The 20660-nt window shown below is 42.1% G+C and overlaps 1 protein-coding gene across 1 annotated transcript in view; it reads right to left on the reverse strand.

Annotated features, from left to right (window-relative positions):
- Positions 1-11484: 11484 nt before the first annotated feature.
- Positions 11485-20660, reverse strand: part of AP3D1 (adaptor related protein complex 3 subunit delta 1) — a 154149-nt gene continuing 144973 nt past the window's right edge. The window contains exons 31-32 of the mRNA XM_036755843.1: positions 14058-14137; positions 11485-13751 (exon numbers count right to left, since the gene is read on the reverse strand). Coding sequence (XP_036611738.1) covers positions 13656-13751; positions 14058-14137 — 176 coding nt within the window. The 3' untranslated portion in view covers positions 11485-13655. The remainder of the gene's footprint in view (positions 13752-14057; positions 14138-20660) is intronic.

Genomic DNA, 20660 nt, shown 5'->3' on the forward strand with positions numbered 1-20660 from the left:
CTCATTACTAATGTTTTCTCCATATTTTCTTAAATCTAAACAATCAGCCAAACAACAAACCAAGTCCTGATTTGTTGCATTTGCTGATTTCTGAGGTGTAAATACTCACACTGAAAATTTAACAATCAGCTCTAGGAGCCGGTGTGAGCTGGAACCAACACATCCCTGAGGCAAGATTTGAACTGAGATTCTCCTGCCTCTAAGACCAGCATATATCCTCCCTGCTACCTCACTGCCTCATAACCGCTAGCTTGAGGTTTGCAAGGGGCGTTCGATACAATATCTCATTTCAGAAAGCCTTTCTGTAGCAGGGCCACTCTAAAGAAATCTGCTGGTTTGGGTGCTTCCCTACGAGAGTCGGGGAGGAGGGATAGAGTTCTGGACTCAGAGTCAGCAAGACTTGAGTTTGACTCCAGCTTTAGACACTTCACTAGCTGTGCAGTCCCAGACAAGCCACATCATCTCTCTGAGCCTCAGTGTTTTCATCTGTAAAATGGGGCTGATACCTTTAAGCACTTGACTCAGAGAACAGTTGTGAAGCTCAAACAAGACTGTTCACTTACACAAGTGCCGGCGTGTGACTTCGAATAAGCCGTTCCATTTCTCTGCGCTTCAGACTGCCCATCCGTAATAAAAGGAGATTGGAATACAGGACTTCGGAGGTCCCTTCCAGCTCTGAATCCTAGGATCTCCCTCTCTACCAGAAGCAGGTAGATTAACTAGGTTCAGGGGCACCTGCCAAAGCCTATGAGCGCCCCCTGGTGACTGTCAAGTAGAATGACAGCTGTGGCTAAGGTCATTCAGACTTCTCTCTTCTGCTTGTCTTTGAACACCAGAAGGACCAGGTTAATCAATTGTGTCAATTAATAAAATCACTTTTAAATAATTTAATTTTTATGATTTTAATATAATTTACTACAATTTCTCAAGCCCTTTAAATACAAATAATTACAAGCAGATGTGACTTTACTTTGAAATAAGAACTTTCATCTGTTTTCTTTGATGGATTTTTTTTTAAAAGAAGCATTTCATTCATTGACATAGACCGATCCTTCAAGATACTCAGATTCTGGCTCACTTTCTTCAAGGCGTGGCTCGAGCACCAGCATGGCTCACTAGAGCCTTTTCCTGATCCTCCCAGTTGTCAACACTCCCTACCTCCCTGGACTTGTTTATATTTGCTTATCCCCCAATAAAGTATCCCCCTGAGAACAGAGGCTGTTTTCCTTTTGGTCTTCCCAGTGTCTGGCTAAGAACCTTGTACTTTAAAAATGTTTGTTGAATTGAATTAAATTTGTTCAAATCCTGCCCTTGTATTTTCACAATAGGGACCTGGAGTGTATAGTGTTACAGTGATATGTTTCCGTAGATAAGATCCAGGATCTGGAAAACCCCATTCTGGAATTTCCACCTTTGGATTAGTAGAGCAAGAGGAGGGCTGTAGCTGGTTGGATGTTCACTGTTCCACCACTCTATTTCCAAGAGGTGTGATCAGGCTGGGATTAAAACTAGAATCAGATTAAATTTATATCTGATCAATCAATATTTATTAAGTGCCTGTTATATTCTGGGCAATGTGCTACGTGCTGGAGATATAAAAAGGCAAAGGACAGTCCCCACCCTCAAAGAGCTCACATAGTAAATTATATTAAAATTATTAAAAATTAAATTGTTTAAAAGTGATTGCATCAAGGAGCTCATGTCTAATGGGGGAGACAACATGCAAACAAATATTTACAAAGCAAGCTGTAGACAGGATAAATAGGAAATAATTAACAGAGGTTAGGCATTAAATTAAGAAGGACTTTCTGTAGAAGGTGGAATTTTAGTTGGAACTTAAAGGAAACAAGAGAGGCCAGTAGCAGGAGTGGAAGAGAGAGAACATTCCAGGCAGGAGGACAGAGAAAATGCACAGAGCAGAGAGATGGAGTGTCCTATACTGGCAACAGCCAGGAGGACAATGTCACTGGATCAAAGAGTATGTGTTAAAAGAATAAGATGTAAGAAGATTGAAAAGGTAGGAGGGGCCTCTGTTATGAAGGACTTTGAATGCCAGATAGCATTTTGTATTTGATTCTGGAGGTGCTAAGAAAGAGGAGGGGAGGGGTGGGGGAAGGAAGGAAGGAGCTGAGTTGCCCAACTGGAACTGACCAGTTGGGTCCCCAGTGGGGTAGCTCAGACTACTTAAAGGTTGTTGTTTGTCCTTCATTCTCAAAAAGTACCATGACATCAAGAAGATGATGCCATCCATGACTTGCAAGTGAATTGGACTTAAGAGAGGGAGGGCTGTACAAGGTCACCAGACTTACTTTCTCCTCCAGAGCCATCTGGGCCTAGTGGCAAGATATAGGTCAGAATGACTGGAGATGGTCCCCATTAGATTGGCTAATATGATGGAAAAGGACAATGACAAATATTGGAGGGGATGTGGGAAAATGGGGACACTAAAGTATTGTTGGTAGAGTTGCGAACTGATCCAACCATTCTGGAGAGCAATTTGAGATTATGCCTAAAGGGCTATAAAACCATGCATATCCTTTGATCCAGCAATACCCCTACTGGGTCTGTATCCCAAAGAGATCAAAGGAAAAGGAAAAGGACCCACATGTACAAAAATATTTATAGCAACTTTTTTGTGGTAGCTAAGAATTGGAAATTGAGGGAATGCCCATCAACTGGGGAATGGCTGAACAAGTTGTATATGATTGTGATATCAGAAATGACAAGCAAGGTGCTTTCAGAAAAATATGGAAAGACTACACTACATGAACTGATGCGAAGTGAAGTGAGCAGAACCAGGACACAGTGTACACACCAACACCAACATTCTAAGGCAATCAACTGTGAATGAATGAGCTATTCTCAACAACACAATGACCCAAGACAATTCTGAAGCACTTATGATGAAAGATACTAGCCACCTCCAGAGAAAGAACTGATAGAGTTTGAATGCAGATCGAAGCATACATTTTTAAATTTTCTTTTTCTTTTTGTTTGTTTTGGTCTGTGTTTTCTTTCGCAACATGGGTAACAATGGAAATATTTTTTGCATGACTGTACATGTAACCTGTGTAAAATTGTTTGCCCTCTCAATGAGGAGGGAGGGAAAGCTGGGAGGGAGAGAATTTGGTATTCAAAATTTAAAAGTACAAATGTTAAAATTGTTTTTACATGTAACTGGAAAAAATAAGATATTAATTTTTTTCTCTCTTCAATTTATTTTCTAGGCTAGCTGTTTTTCCTATCAGATATTTCACATTTTCTTCTTTTTCAGTCTTGACTTTGTTTTTATTATTTCTTGATGTCTCATGGAATCATTAGCTTCCATCTAGTCAGTTCTGATTTTTAAGTAGTTGTTTTCTTTAATAAAGCTTTATACCTTACTTTTACCTAGCTGTTAATTCTCTTTGCATAATCTTCGTGGATAACTTTAATTCCCTCCGCCCCCCCCCCCCGAGCTTTACCTCTATTGCTATTACTTAGTTTTTAAAATCTTTTTTATTACTCTTTGAACAATCCTCTTCTTTAGTTCTTGGTTTAATGCTTCTAAGAACTCTTGTTATTATATCCAGTTTGTATTTTTCTTTCAGGCTTTGCTTGTAGATGTTTTCAAATCACTGACTTCTTGAGCTTCCTTGTTATGATAGTAGCTCTCTATGGTGGGGTTCTTTTTTTCTTTGCTCATTCTTCCAGGCTACTTCTTGATTTTGAACTTTTATGGGTTCTAGCCTGAACTGTCCTTTTATGTCCTTCAACTAATTGTATAGTTCAGACTAGGGGCATAGTTCAAATTTTCAGCGCTCTTGATGCGGTATGATCCGGGGTGAGGTCTATTCGTTGCCCTCCTGGTCTGCACTCTGACCCAGTTTTGAGTTTTTGGCTTGTGTGTAGTTGAATTCCAGTAGATCGTTGCTGACCTCAGTCACGGTTATCCCTGGGGGAGGTTCTACAGGTTCAGGGCCACTAAATTGCTGGTTCCCCTTTGGTCTTGGCTTGTTTTTTTCCACTGCAGGCTTATGTGCTGGGCTAAAGCTTAGAACTGAATTACTGCTGTATTCCTATACTTGTAATCACAAAGCTAAGTTTCTGGAATTTGTTTTGTGCTCAGTACTCAGCTAGCGTCTGGTGCTCAGTCATGGCCACTCCTCTCTGCCCTGGATCTATGACCTGGAACTGGGCAATGGACAACAGAGCTGCCAGGTGGGAGCTTTCCTGCTCTGGGCACTAGTTAAGGAGTCCCCTGGGATCTCTTTCTGCTCTGGTTTTCCCATCTGTAAAATTATCACTAAGACCTCTCTCCGCTTTCACAGTCTACGCTCTAAGGACCCTCCCAGCTCTAACATTCTGTATTCTAAGGGCCTCCTGCCCTGGTATTCTCTCTGGGTTCCTTTTCCATCTCTGAGCCCTGGAATGCTCCTTTTCTGCCACCACAACTGCCACCACCACATTGTGCTCCTGCCCAGTTCCCACCCGTATCCACAGATCTTGCTGTCTATCTTCCTAAGCTGCCCTGGGTTGGAAAAATGACTCATTGTGACTTTTTGTTGGCTTTCATTATCACAATTTGGTATAGTGCATTTTCTAGGTCATGGAGAAGGTGTGCTGGGAGAGCTGGGCAAAAATGCTTCCTATCATTCCCCCATCTTTGCCTACCAATTCCCAATTACATTTTAATCTGATTTGGGCAGCACTCAGGAGTTTTGCAACTTTGATACTTGTGATCTAGTCCATGCTTACTGCAATTTAGTAATTTAGACTTAAATTATCAAGAAATGGAGTTATTATATAAAATGTTAGAACTGAGAGGGTCCTTAGAATACAGAATGTCAGAGCTGAGAAGACCCTAAAAACATAGGACCTCAAAGCCTGGCAAACCCTTAGAATACAGACTGTCAGAGCTGGGAGGGCCCTTAGAGCATAGATTGTCAGAACTGACTGGGATTTAGTGGTAATCTCACAGATAGGGAAACTGAAGCTTATGGAGAGGAAAGCACTCACTAAGACTACACTGCAGGTTAGTGGCAGAGCCAGGGCCTAGAACCCAAGCCTCTTTACTCCCAATGAATGTCATCACCACTGACTGCATCATGCCAAGAAAAAGCCGACCACATTTCAGGGACTTGGACCAACCTATTGTCCAACCGCAGCGCCTGAAGGTGGGTAGGTAGTGTAGGCCACAGTGGAGTGTAAAGAGTACTAGATTTAAAGTCAAGAGAAGCCAGGGACCCTGTATTCAAATCCTGTATCTGCTACATTGTATCTCTACCCCTCTCAGGACCCTTGATTTCACTACATGTCTATTTCCCCCTGTAGGATTATATCCTGTTTTGCTGGGTAAGTTATTTTTAACTGTAAGCTTATACTAGAATATTATATTACAAACTCACTGCTCCTTTCTAGTGGAGGCTGTAATGTGTAATCCTGCCTGTGACTCATTCTTTCTTTCTGACTGCTTGAAGTATTTTTTTTACTTACCCCAGAAATTCAAGATATTAACAGAAATGTTCCTGAGAATTTGCATTTGGGGATTTCTTTCTAGAGGTAACTGATGGATACTTTATATTACTACTTTGCCTTCTGGTTCTAAGATAGCTGGGCAATTTTCTTTTATGATTTCTTAAAATATGTCTAGGCACTTGTTTTGGTCATCACATTCAGATAGTCCAATGATACTTAAATTTTTTCTTATTTCTTCTATTGTTTTCCAGGTCAGTTGTTTTTGCTATGAGATTACCTTACATTTTCATTTAGTTTTTTCAGTCTTTTAATTTTTTTTAATATTTCTTGTCATCTCATGGAACAATTGGCTTCCATTTGGCCCATTCTAATTTTCAGGGAGTTAGTTGCTTGGGATAGGTTCTATACCTCTTAGGCTAAGCTGTCAATTCCTTTTCCAGTTGTTTCTTTGATAGCTCTTGTTTCTTTTCCTTTTTTCCCTTCTAGCACACTTATTTCATTTATCAAACATATTTTTAAGCTTTTTCAGACTGTTGGTTCATCTGTTCTAAGAATTCTAGTTGACCAAGCTGCATTCTCCTTTGAGACTTTCTTTGCTTGTAAGTGTTTTGGAGTCTTTCTCTTCTTCTGGGCTTGTAGATTGTGCCCTTTTGTGAGATACTTGTTTGCTTATTCTTCCAGAATACTTCTTGACTATAGAGTTGATAGTAGGGCCGGAATGTATCACCTTCTGGAGAGAATGTCTTACTGGTCTTACTGCTTTTCTTATAATTCTTAGTATTATGTTGTTCTGGTATCTCAGGAAGAGCTCACGCTGGGGATCTGCAAAGCCTTCCGTGCTCCAAAGTAGTCTGATACAGGGCAATGTCTGGTTGCTGCCAACCTGATCTGAACTCTGCAAGTTCTTAACCTGAGTTTTGTGGGGATTCCAAAATTGCCCAACCTAAAATAAAAGAGCTGAGGCAGAACTCTGAGCCAATGGCACTTTATTAAAGGGTCCATTGTCCCCTCCAATGAAGTGGACCTCAGATCTTCCTTGTGATCTGGGATGCCCCTTTCCTCCAAGGCCTTAGTTTTATAGTGCTTAATACCCTGATGATATGGATGAAACAGACTAAAAACATAGAAGCTCATTGATTGACAGACCTTGCCCTTAACCCTCCAGAAGGGTCTATACAAAAGAAAGAATCCCATTGTTTGACAAATGGGTTAGTGAGCAGACCTTGACAGACCTATCTTGACCTTTCAGGAAGTCCTGATGAGAACATCCATGGACTGGTAGAAAGTCAGGCCACAGGCTGACAACCAAAGCCACTTGTTGGTCAAGTGCTCATGGTTATCTCTACGTGTTGGGCGATACAGGGATGACAAGGATGGAGGGGAAACAAAAATAGCTGGGGGACTTTCCATGTAATTGAATAATCTCCACCATGTTGGGCTTGGTCACCATAATAAGGAAAAACAAGGGTAGAGGTCCTCTAGTTAGTTTCCTATGGTTAAGCAAGTGAATTTACAATCTGCAGTTGACACCTCAAGGGCCTAATATACAGAATTTATAATCACTACCCCTATGGAATCACGTCAAACTGATTGATACTGATTGGAATGAAATAGGGGTCCAATTAATCATTTATCACAGTTTGGGTCCAAGCAATAGTAGACTGATGTTTGACTCCTCCATTATTAGCCAGCTGGGAAGCTATGCTGGTCCAGAGTGATAGACCTGCAGGCTCCCCTTTGGTCTAAATTCCTGACCTAGTTATTCCTTTGCAAGCTTCAGAATGGGCTGAAAGCTGGAACCAAGACCCCGTTCTCTACCTGCGTTCTTAGTACTGTTGCTGCTTGCTTCTGAATTTGTTTCTTACTCAGTGTGCCATCTGGAGTTCACAACTGCTCCTTACTCTGGAATGCTACCCCTAGGATCAGGTCCTCTCCTGAGTCCACTCTGGATCTGTGACCTGGAACTGGGTCAGGAGGGGTGACAAAGCTGTCAGTTGGCACCTGTTCTTATTGTGGTATCATAGTAAGGGCTTAGGTCTTCTCCCTATGCTGACTCACTGTTATTTTGGGGTGTGTGTGTATGTGTTTAATTTTTCCCATCGCCATTCAGTCTGGTGCATTTTCTAGATCTACTTTAAAGAGTTTTGAGGGAGAGCTTGCTGCATTGCTTTCTGCTACTCCACCATCTTGGCTCCACCTCTCCCCATTACATCTTTTATCTCATTAAAAATGTAGCGTCCTTAGCACTTTGACCTCATTGTCCACATCCCCAATCCCAAACAGTTCATGGCAGTCCCAGGAAGAACTGTCCCTTTTCAATGCCTTTGCTGGCGCCTTATACTAAGAATCTCAGAATAGTTCATGTAGCACAGATCTCATCCTGCCCCAAACTTACATAATTCCCCCCCAAAAATAGCGATGCAGATTTAGCAAATGAAGACTATTTTACAAAGGCTATTTCTTGTCTAGTACTCGTAAAGGGCTTGTCTTGCCAAATGGCCTTCCCTAACCCAAAGGTGATAAAGGAAAGAAAAAGGCAAAGAAAATCAAGTTTCTTATCTCAGAAGGTCCTTGCAAGTCTCTGTGAACACTTGGAACTCTCCATGCAGGGATTAAGGTCCTAGGGGCAACTAGAAGTCACTCCACTTTCAGGTGAGAAACCAGAGTCCTGGGTAAAAATTCTTCTGATTCCTTCAGGGCATAGAGCCATCTAACTGGGGTTCAAACAAAATCTCTAAGTGTATCTTTCCACATTTTGTTCAGTCATTTCAGTTGTGTGTGACTCTTTGCAACCCCATTTGGGATTTTCTTGCCAAAGATACTGAAGTGGTTTACCATTTCCTTCTCGATTTTACAGATGAGGAAACTGAGGCAAACGGTTAAGTGACTTGCCCAAGGTCACATAGCTAGTAAGTGTCTGAGGCCAGATTTAAACTCAGGAAGAGAAGTCTTCTTGACTCTAGGCCTGGTACTCTTGTCCTTTTCCATATAGGGTACGTTAAAATTTCTCCATAGGGCCCTGTAGTGTAGGTGATTAAGCTCCTTGGAAGTCCAGGCAATTTTCCTCAGAATCCCTATACCAAAGGACACTCAACTTTCTCCATGAGATCCCTGTCATCGCAGGCCTTCATCCTCTTGTGCAGCACCACCTCAGTGTGACGTCTAACATTCCTCACAGCCAATTTATTTGACATTACTCCTTCTCATGATAAGGCAGGTGATGGTGTTGCAGAAGGACTTCAAAATGGATCTGAAGTCAAGAGAAGCAGCTTTCGTGTGGTAAGATTGGAATCAGAGGAGCTAGGTTCAAATCCCAAGTCTGCTACTTATATCTTTGGCCATGAGTAAGCCACTTCCCTTTTATGGGTCTCCGCTTCCATATCTGTAAGATGAGCGATGCTCCCTGAAGGCAGCGACTGGTCTGCTTCCCGTTTCCTGGTCACAACCCTCCATCTCCTGTCTCTGTACATTGTCTCCTCAACTTGTCTTCTATCAACTCCTAGCTTCCTTCGACATTCAGTCACGTACAGGAAGACTTTGTTGACCACGCTTGTTGTCAGTGCTGCCCGCTGCCCCCCTCCCGCCCCTGCCTCAGACAATCATATACATATATATGTCTAATTATACCATGAGTGTATACACAGATGTGTGTGTCAAAGTGCTGAGAAGGGAAGGGACGGATACAAGGGATGTTATGGAGGGAGAATCCACATGATTTGGTAACTTTAATAAATTTTCTAAATAGGGATGGGGTGAATGAGAAGTGTGAAGGATGATGCCAAAGTTGGGAACCAAGGTGACAGGTTTGGGATTAGAGTACAAGGAGATAGTCGTGAAAATGAGTCACTCATAAAAAGAAGTAAAAATAACCTTAATAATAATGGATTGCTAAGGTTAAAAAGGATGCTAATTCAAATAAAATGGTACTCATTTTATCCACATTCACATTGACCCACAATCCTAGACCAGATAAGCATCTCAGAGAGGACTTAGGAGTGTGTGTACGGGGGAGGGGTGGGGAAGGCAAAGAAGTCAAAACAAACATTCTGGCCCTAGCCTACTAGGCTAAGTATAACCCAAGGATGCTATCATAGACTCATGGACTGGTTAAGAGGCTCAGAGGCTTTCTAGTCCAGTGTCCTCCCTTTACAGCTGAAGAAACAGGCTGAAAGGTTGTGACTTGTCCAAGGTCACACAGGTAACGTCAGAGGTGGGATCCCTGCCTGTTTGAAGGAGGGCCATCCCAACCTTCATAAAACAGATGATGTTCCTGCCGCATGTTTTATCAGAAAAAGGGAATTTCAGAGCAAGGCCTGGCTGGCTAGGGGAGATGGTGAGTTCCATTTTGGATGTAGTGAATTTGAGGTGATGACACATTCAAATGAAGCTGTTTGGCAGGCAGTTAGGAGATATGACAAGGTAGTTCAAGAGAAATTGGGGGTGGGGGAGATATATTGATTCAGAAATCAAAATTGTAGAGATGATCATTGAACACAGTCAAGATCTCCAAGGAAGAGTGTGTAGAGAAAAAGGAGGGCTTAGGACAGTCTTAGTAGATGGGACCCCTGTGCTAGGGGGTTGGGAGAGAAGATGATCCAGTAGGGGAGACTGAGGAACAGTCGCATGTAGGAGAACCAAGAGAAAGCGTAGGGGACAATGACAGTAACAATGTAAACAATAAATGGTCAAAATTAGGGCCATGTACTGCGGAAGTTAAAGGACATAACCCTCCTATTTTTGTGGGAGGTTTTTGTTTTTCAACCCAAACTGAGTTTAAAGGAAGTTCTTCCTGGTGAAGACTTTCCTCTCCTGATGAAGGTTGGTACCTAAACTGTAAGTTAATAGATGCTGAGGGCATTGACAAGTCAGTCAACAAGCTGTGTGTGGTTTGTTCTTTGATTTTGAAGAGGACCAAGACATCAGGAAGATGATGACATGACTTGCAAATGAGTTGGATTTGAGTGAGGAAGGGCTGTGCAAAGTTAGCAGCCTCACTTTTTCCTCCAGTCATCTGCGTCCAGTGGCCAGGTATGGATCAGGATAACTGGAGATAGCTCTGGGTGCAGTAGGAGGCCTTGGCCTTTTTAAGCTAAGGTCTTTCTGAGGTCTCACTCTGAGTGAAGCAGCCATTCAGTGAAAAGCCCGGTTTAAGAAGTGACCCAAGAGATGATGTTTAAAAAAAAATCAAATTGGGCCCAGGAAGACCCTCAGGCTGGCCAAAAGAGAAACAACTACTATTTACATTCACAAAGAGGTATAAGGGTCACAAAAGTAACAATTTATTAAGTACCTTCTTTCTGCCTCCTACATAAGTCATCTAGGGAATAATTTGTTAAAAATGCATCTTGAGGGAAAACGCTCTGTGTCTGTGGAAAAAGAGACTACCATATGTTGCCAAACCACTTAGACATACAATAATTTCCATGATATAAGCAGGGTAAGTCTGTATCCCATCATAAAGATAAGGAAACTAAGGCCCAGATGGGTCAAATGATTTGTCTAGAGTTGCATAGCTACTGGAAGAGCCAAAAGGGGGGAAAAGGATGGTGAGGTGGTGAAAATACTGTCCTGAGACAGAGCTAGGTTCAAAACTCCCATCTGTTACTTTGTATCTGTGTGAACTTAGGCAAATCACAGATCTTCCTGGACCTCAATTTCCCCATCTGTAAAATAAAGAGGTTGGTCTATATTCTCTCTAGGGTGTCTTTCAAGTTTAAGTCTTGTAATCTAGGGCCCAGGCCTCCTAATTTGAACCCTCTCTTACTGTTCCCAGTGCAAGGTGATTTGCATGGAAGATTAGGAGAATGGGAGGGGAGTGGTGTGGGGGTTTGTCTGTGAGGCTAACTCTGGGGGCTTCGAGTTTGGATGACCACTCGTCACATTCAATGTAACGGCAATTCTTTGTCTTGACGTGGAATGGACTAGAGGCTGTTAAGGTTCCTTCCAACTCTAAAATTCAGTGATTCTGCAACTCTTTGGGAGGAGTACAAAATGCTGGTTCATAAAATCTAGAGAGGACACACCAAGTTTAAACTTCTGTTTTGAAATTTTATTGGATCATCTTGACACAAAATCATTACAGCAGCTTGTGGTATGTTTTTCTTTTCTTTGTAAGGGAATGTTGATAGCAAATAAATTCTTTAATATAACACATCATACAGTCTCAGAATTCTAGAATCACTGCACAGGATTCTGTAATAGAGAATACTCTACATGCTAAAGTGACAGTTTTTATCCATGAAAAAGAAAATGTGAATTTCCATTCATTAAGGACCATTATCTCTGACGACAGTTTTCAATATGTTCAGTCTTTTAACACAAGCTGGTCGTCTCAAACCAAAATGACACTTTACCAGCCAACCTGAACCACTGCCCACCAATCTGTGGTATAGACAAGTGCAATCAGACAACAAATAATGCTTCTTGGATCCCAATGATCACCTCATCGATGCTGCTAAGGAAGGGCTCCTTGCAGACAGGTCACTTCATGCCAGGAGCTTATTGCAGAGAAACCCAGGGCTTCCTTCATCTTGCACACACTAAGGAGGCCTATGAAGAGGCCCTGGGCTTCCTTCCCAGCACCTACCTGCCTTGGGGAGGATACTACATGGGCCTACTGGCCTCACAATTTCCACCTGGAGGGTGGCTGGTAATACCTTTAGGCCTCTGGAATGGCATTTCAAGTATTACCAAGAACCTTTAAGTGCAAACAACCTGAGTTTGTCCCTTTCTCGTCTTTCTGGACACCCTTCTGACAGCTGTAGTTGCACCATGTTGAAAACCACAGTTCCAGTAGTGAGATGAGTGGAAGGGGCTCTAAATTACACTCCTAAAATTGGCATAGTCTCAAAATTCCACCCCCTCCCCTGAAACAAGACTCAACAAAGTACGAAGGGGTTGGTCGTCCAGAGCAAGATCAATCCCTTTTTGCCATCTATGATTCGATTTGATTACTTCCCATCGTCACCAGCAGTACCACCACCAGCCCTCCTGTCTCTGTAGTGGTGTACTCTAAACCCACAGCTAAGCCCCTTCCTCCCCAAGCAGTTCCCCTCAGCAACAGTCAAAATTTCGGAGAGCCACTCTCTGAGGAGCACTGTGACAAAGTTTATAAGGAACAAGGGGAAAGTGATCTGCCATTACATCTTTTATGCACTTTGTTTGGGGGCAAATGAAAACTTCAAGGGCAGGGGTGGGCTGGGGTTGAAGGTTAAAATAGTACTTGTCAACTTCATGTGACAAGCCAAAGAGCTTTTCCAGTCAAGGACACAGAAACGCCCACACCCAGACAGACACACCTCCACATCCACATCCACACCCACATATAAACATAGACACACCTCCATATCCACATCCACACCCAGACATAGACACACCTCCACATCCACACCCACACGCACATATCCCTTTGGACTTTCAGTTCCTTTGCTACATTCTATCTTTTCAATGATGTGAGATTTTGGTGGATTTTACAGTAGCACATCAGCAAGAAATCACTAGAAGGGGATATATAATTATGCAGATTTTGAGATGAACAAGGGATGGGGAAAAAAGGAATTTAACTCTTTTCAGCCCCTGGGCTTTGTTCCAAAGTAGAAGTCCAAGTCAGCTGAACTCTCTCCTTACACCTCCTCCACAACCTGTCTCCTCCCTCTCCACCCCACCCCCTACCCCATCCTCCAATTACTCAAAAGTCAAAATCAAATGTGTGTACAGCAAAGGGTTCAGGGAGAATCTGGCCTGCACACTAGCTGGTTACATCCATGCTCCTCACTGCCCTGAAGGGAAGTTCTGCAAACTTGTCTCAGGTTCCCCTAAGAACTGACAGACACAGCTACGCCATCGGGGCCTGCCTGTGGCTAGTCAGGGGTTCTAGCACCCAAAATCAGGATGGGGGAGGGATACAACTAGAGTATCGGAAACAGCTGGATACAGAGACTCTGGGCAGTCTTGGACTTCAGAAGGTTTTGAGGCTGGAAAGGGTTATTGCTACAGCTGGTAAAAAGGTTCAAAGTGAAAAAAATTTTAAAATAAAAGAAACCAATGTAACCTACAGCCTTGGGATGTCTAAACTGCAGGTGACTGTGACATTAAATTAAAAGCATGTGCCCAGTCTAGTACATGCGGACAAGGGAGAAATGTAACACTTGAAAGCTGTCCTTGGTGCGTCTTCTGCAGAGGCGGGCATAAGGGGCCATTCAACACTTGGCCAAGGTTTCTCTCATCTCATCTAACAAATTGCTGAGTAGGGTGGGGTCGCTGCATTTCCCATCCACAGATACGGAATTCTCTCCCTGCAAAGGAAAAGAAAAACTGTGAGCTACCACACCTCAAGAGTGCAGAGCTTTTAAATGGGGCTCCCTGGGGATGTTGGAAAGAAAGGCCGCACAAAGCACAATCACCAGAGCAGCAGGCCCATCTCACAAGTGGTGCCCTGATTCTGGGCACACCTGTACTTAGACTGCTCAGGTTCCAGAAAGGGCGGTGGCTCTGCCACAAGAGGCCAGGGGACCACCAGGCCCAGCAGGCCGCTTCTGTGCTCCAGCTTTAGCCCACCTCTACCTCTCTCACCCTCTTCCTGGAGGGGTGGGGAACCTCACCTTCTTCACAAGCAGACAGACGTGATGTCCTTGGATAGAACGGCTGTACATGGAGGCGCAGGAATCAACTCGTTCCACAACTACAACACATTAAACAGCCATCATGGTCAACTTCATCAAATAATACTCTAAATTCCAAGATACACAGTCTTCCGAGGGTCAATGTCTCTGACAATTCTCAAGGTTCAGGGAAGGTGGGAGGTGAGGGAGGTGGGGGATGCAGTATCTGATCTGGAGATACTGTGAGTAATGCAAGTCTAGGTCCCAAAGTTGGGGCTGGAAGCATCTTCTGGATTCAATCAGGAAAGAAGAGTTTTCATGTTTTTCAAAGTGGCACAGTGGATAGAGCACTGGAGCTGGAGTCAGGAAGAAATGAGCTCAAATCTGCCCTAAGACACTTACTAGCTATGTGACCCTGGGCAAGTCACAACCTCTGTTTGCTTCAGTTTGCTCATCTGTAAAATGGGGTCACAGCAACACCTACCTCCCATGGTTGTTGTGAGAAACAAATGAGATCACATTTGTAAAGTGCTTTGTACTTATAATGACAAATCTTCAACTCAAACTTGAGCTCTGGGGACCATGAGATGAATGCTAAACCCAGTTAAGAGTAATGGTGGGTATTTGGGGTATTTCAATGTACAATTAAGCGGAAGACACCAAGAATGAGACACACAGTTCTCACCACTAGAGGCAAAGTTGGCAGCCCCCTTGTGCACAAAGTAGTGTTTTTATAAATGCACATTTTAAATAAGGAAAATATCCCATTCTTCAAGCTCTACTGTAGGAGATAAATCATCTGGGTTACAGCGAAGGTAAAAAACCTCTGGTGTATGACACACGGGCAAACAATTTTCAAATCTTGGGGAGGGGGGAGGAGATGGTGGTGTTCCAGTTTTCAAGCATTGCATAGGGGCCTCGTCCTGGTAGCCTAAAATCTCAAAGAAGCACTGTTCCTTTTCTTTCACTCATTCAAACATTTACTGAATGACGACTACAGACAAGAGTGGGACTCTGATGGTACTCAGATGGCTAAGACATAATCCCTGCCCTCAACCTAGGAGGGACTAGAAGCACACCCACCAAAAAGGACAAGAAGGCATATGAAATTCTGACTGGGGTGGTGATCTGAAATGACCCTTGAAAATTGGGTAGGAAGAAACTGGGGGCAGGAGGAGGGAAAACGTCATTGACAGGCACAAGAGTTTGAGATGGAAAAGACTTTATAATCATTTAGTCCAATCCTGTTATTTTATAGAAAAAGGGGGTGAAAGGACTGGCCCAAGATAATGCAGCTGGTACGTCACAAGGGCTAGGATTTGAAGTCAGCTCTTCTGATTCCAAATCCAGTGTTCTTCCACTATAGCAGGATGAGCTGCAGACAAAGGCAGGGAGCCTAGAAAGCCCACAGTGTGTGTGAGGGGGGTGGTAAGCAGAACATCTTTCTCGGTTGCAGTGGAGGAGTCTGAAAAGGGAAATACTAGGAGTCCATTCTGGAGAAGACAGGAAAGGGCCAGAGTGTGGAGACAAGATTAAGCTGTGGACTGGGCAGAACCACAGCAGGTTTAAGAAAGAGGCAGTGACAAGATGAAAGCTGGAGAGCAGGAAGGAACCAAGGCTAAGTGAGAATATGACTGTAGTGACTGTAGTGATCCAGGAAGGAGGTAGTAGAAAGAATGAAAAAAGAATCAATGGGACTTGGTGACTGACTGGATATAGTAGGAGTCAGGGAGAGGTAACAGCCCTATATGACACCAATGTTTTGAAATGATGTAACTGTGAGGATGATGATGTTTAAAAATGGAAAGAAGACAGACACTACCTGAACTTATTCTTCCCTCTCCCTTCGGTAATTCACGAAAGATCAACCAAAACAATAGGCAAATATTGTAATAGGTAGTTACAAGAGTAATTTTTTAAGTCTTGGGCCATTATTTGATATATATCATGGATTGTTTTTTATGGCTTCAAGGATGAGAAACAGTTTTCTGCAGCTAATATCCTTAGATTCTACAATGATGATTTTTAAAAAATTAATTAATTTTTAGTTTTCAACATTCACTTCCATAAGACTTTGAGTTCCAAATTTTCTCCCCCTACCTCCCTGCCCCCTCCCCAAGATGACATGCAATCTGATATAGGCTATACATACACATTCATATTAAACACATGTTCACATGAGTCATGTTGTAAAGAAGAATCAGAACCAATGAGAGAAACCATTAGAAAAAAGAAACAAAAGAAAAAAAGAGAGGAAATAATATGCTTCGATCTGCATTCAGCTTCATAATTCCTCCTCTGGATGTGGATGGCATTTTCCATCATGAGCCTTTTGGAGTTGTCTCAAGATACTTGCATTGCTGAGAAGAGCCAAGTCTGTCAAAGTCAGTCATTGCACAATATGGCTGTTACTGTGTACAATGTTCTCCCAGTTCTGCTCACTTCACTCAGCATTAGTTCATACATGTCTTTCCAGGTTTTCTGAAATCCTCCTGCTCATCATTTCTTTTAGAACAGTAGCATTCCATTACATTCATATACCACAACTTGTTCAGCCATTCCCCAGTTGATGGGCATCACCACAATTTCCAATTCTTGGCCACCACAAAAAGAGCTGCTATAAATATTTTTGTACATGTGTATCCTTTTCTCAATTGTATGATCTCTTTGGCTTACAGACCTAGAAGTGGTATTGCTGGTTCAAAGGGTATGCACAGTTTTAAAGCCCTTTGGGCGTAGTTCCAAATTGCTCTCCAGAATGGCTGGATCCCACATCTTCACCAACATTTGTCATTTTCCTGTTTTGTCATGTTGGTCAATCTGATAGGTGTGATGTGGTACCTCAGAGTTGTTTTGATTTGCATTTCTCTAATCAACAGTGATTTAGAGCATTTTTTCATGTCTATAGATAGCTTTAATTTCTTTATCTGAAGACTGCCTATTCATATCCTTTGACCATTTATAAATTGGGGAATGACTTGTATTCTTATAAATTTGACTCAGTTCTCTATATATTTTATCTATATATTTATCAGAGACAATGGTTGTAAAACTTGTTTCTCAGCATTCTGCTTCCCTTTTGATATTGGTTGCATTGGCTTTGTTTGTGCAAAACATTTTCAATTTAATGTAATCAAAATTATCCATTTTGCATTTCACGATGTTCTCTATCTCTTGTTTGATCTACAAAGACGGTTCTTACTTTAGATGGTATTATGGTATTAATGCATAAATTGAAGTGTTCATTCTGAAAAATGATCACTGTGAATTTAATTCTCAGTGTTTATGTGGTCTCTTTTGAAAAAAATAGTCAATGAATGAAACAAGACACAAGCAATTACAAAAGAAAAAATAGATTACTTTGATTATGTGAAATTGAAAAGCTTCTGCACACAAAATACATCTAGAATAAGAATGGAAGTGAATAAGGAATTAATTGGAAAATAATCTTTGTATTAAATTTCTCTGATAATGATTTGATATCCAAGATCTAAACAAGTAATAAATATATAAAAGACTAAGCCATTCCCCAATAGATAAGGATATTTAGTTCATATCAAAGGATATGAACAAACAGTTCTCAAAAGAATTTCAAACTATTCACAATCATAGGAAAAAATTCCCCAAATTACAAATAATAAGAGAAATGTAAATCAAAGCAATTCTGAGGTTTCACTTTACACCCTGAAAATAAGCAAAAATAACAAAAAATGGGAAGAGTTAGTGTTGGGACAGAATGTGGAATAACAACCACACTGGTACATTGTTGGTGGATCTGTAAAATGGTACAACCATACAAAATGGTACAACCAAAGCAATTTTGAATTATGCAAATAAAGTTACTAAAACGTCTATGCAGATTGAATCAGAGACTCCATTACTGGGTTCATCTTTCAAGGAAGCCATTGCTAAGAAGAAAGTCCTCCTATACACCAAAATATTTACAGCAGCACTTTTTGTCATAGCAAAGAACTGGAAACAAAGTAGATACCCATAATTTGGGGAATGGCTAAATAAAATTGTGGTACAAGAATGTTAAGGAATATTACTAAGCTTTAAGAAATTATTTATGAGGGGCAGCTAGGTGGCATGGTGAGTAAGAGCACCAGCCCTGGAGTCAGGAGGACCTGAGTTCAAATCCGGCACACTTACTAACTGTGTGACCTTGGGCAAATCACTTAACCCACAATTGCTCTGCCTTTTCCCTCCAAAAAAAAAAAAAGAAAGAAAGAAAAATAATGTATGTGATGAATACAGAGAAATATGGAAAGATTTATATAAAGTGATATAAAATGAAGTAAGCAGAGCCAAGAAGACAGCATACACAATAACTACAATAACACAAATGGAAAGAACTACACACCAAAAAGAATCAGAAGGCTCACCTCTTCATGGAAGTGGGAGGTCTACAGGTATAATACAGTGAACAGGTTTTTGGACTTTTCCATTGACTAGTTATGCTAACTTTTTTTTTTTAAACTCTCTAAAACAATACTATTTGCTATATGAGATGACTCTCTGGAAGGGTAGGGAGGCATACTTGGGATAACTAATGATGTAAGAAAGAGAAGTCTTAGATAAAAACTTATTTTAAAAAGCCATTTACACAATATACTATGGAAAGAACACACAGCTGGGTACCATGGGTAGGTAAAAAGACTCCATACCAAAAAACTAATAGGGAGAGATGATAAAAACACAGGCCCAAGAGCTAAGAAGATGCTTTAGTTGGTTGGGGTAAGCTCACTGGACTTAATTTTTTTTGGAGGGTGGAAGGCAGGGCAATTGCGGTAAAGTAACTTGCCCAAGGTCACAGAGCTAGTAAGTGTGTCAAGTATGTGAGGCCAGATTTGAACTCAGGTCGTCCTGACTCCAGGGCTGGTGCTCTACTCACTGCACCACCTAGCTGCCCCACATTGGATTTCAAGATGAACCAAAGGTATTACACCATAGATCAACTATTGCCAACTGTATTTCCAATTGTAGCCTTGTCATATAAAGACTGTTTTAAAGAAATGTGGGGGGCAGAGCCAAGATGGCGGCTGGAAAGCAGGGACTTGCGTGAGCTCCCTTCCAAGTCCCTCCAAAAACCTACAAAAAATGGCTTTGAACAAATTCTAGAACTGCAGAACCCACAAAATAGCAGAGGGAAGCAGGGTTCCAGCCTAGGACAGGCCCTAGCACCCTGAATCAGTGAGCTGTGGCAGTTACCAGACTTTTCAACCCACAAACACCAAAGACAATAGAGAAGAACTGCAGAACCCACGAAGTAGCAGAGGGAAGCAGGGCTCCAGCCCAGGACGGCCTAGATGGTCGCTGGGTGAGATCTATCCCACACGGAGCTGGGAGCGGAGGAGAGTGGAGCCCAGCGTGGGCGGCGGCAGGACCAACCAGACTGGGAGCTGGGTGGAATAGGCCCTAGCGCCCTGAATCAGTGAGCTGCAGCAGTTACCAGACTTCTCAACCCACAAACACCAAAGACAACAGAGAAGGTTAGTGGGAAAAGCTGCAGGGAGTGAAAGGAGTTGGCAGTTTGGCCACCGCCCCAGGGGCAGCGGAGGTGGTGCAGCTACAGAACTACAGCTGCAGTTGCTTCAGGCCCCAGGCCCACCTGGTGGGAGGAATTAAGTGGTGGATCAGAGCAGGAGTGCACAGCCTGCTTAAGATCTGAGTCAGGTCTGGGTTGGCAGTTCTTGGGGAAGGAGGCATGCTGGTGTGGCAGAGCTGGCTGTATAGAAATAGCTCCGAAAACAACAGCGCATCCCCTCAAGCTTGGAACAAAGTACTCTTTACAAGCAGTCATACCCCGACAAAAAACTCGAGGGTCAAGTAAGTTGGCTGGGAACATGGCCAGGCAGCGAAAACAGACTCAGATTCAGTCTCGCACTTTGGAATCTTTCTTTGGTGGCAAAGAAGAGCAAAACATACAGCCAGAAGAAGTCAACAAAGTCAAAGAGCCTACATCAAAAGCCTCCAAGAAAAACATGAACTGGTCTCCGGCCATGGAAGAGCTCAAAAAGGATTTGGAAAAGCAAGTTAGAGAAGTAGAGGAAAAATTGGGAAGAGAAATGAGAAGGATGTGAGAAAACCACGAAAAACAACTTGCTAAAGGAGACCCAAAAAAAATACGGAAAAAAATACTGAAGAAAACAACACCTTAAAAAATAGACTAACTCAAATGACAAAAGAGCTCCAAAAAGCCAATGAGGAGAAGAATGCCTTGAAAGGCAGAATTACCCAAATGGAAAAGGAGGTCCAAAAGACCACTGAAGAAAATACTACCTTCAAAATTAGATTGGAGCAAGTGGAAGCTAGCGACTTTATGAGAAATCAAGATATTATAAAACAGAACCAAAGGAATGAAAAAGTGGAAGACAACGTGAAATATCTCACTGGAAAAACCACTGACCTGGAAAATAGATCTGGGAGAGATAATTTAAAAATTATTGGACTACCTGAAAACCATGATCAAAAAAAGAGTCTAGATATCATCTTTTAAGAAATTATCAAGGAGAACTGCCCTGATATTCTAGAGCCAGAGGGTAAAACAGAAATTGAAAGAATCCACAGATAGCCTCCTCAAATAGCTCTCAAAAAGAAAAC

Source organism: Trichosurus vulpecula, chromosome 1 (assembly GCF_011100635.1).
Source record: "Trichosurus vulpecula isolate mTriVul1 chromosome 1, mTriVul1.pri, whole genome shotgun sequence".
NCBI classification, from domain to species: Eukaryota; Metazoa; Chordata; class Mammalia; order Diprotodontia; family Phalangeridae; genus Trichosurus; species Trichosurus vulpecula.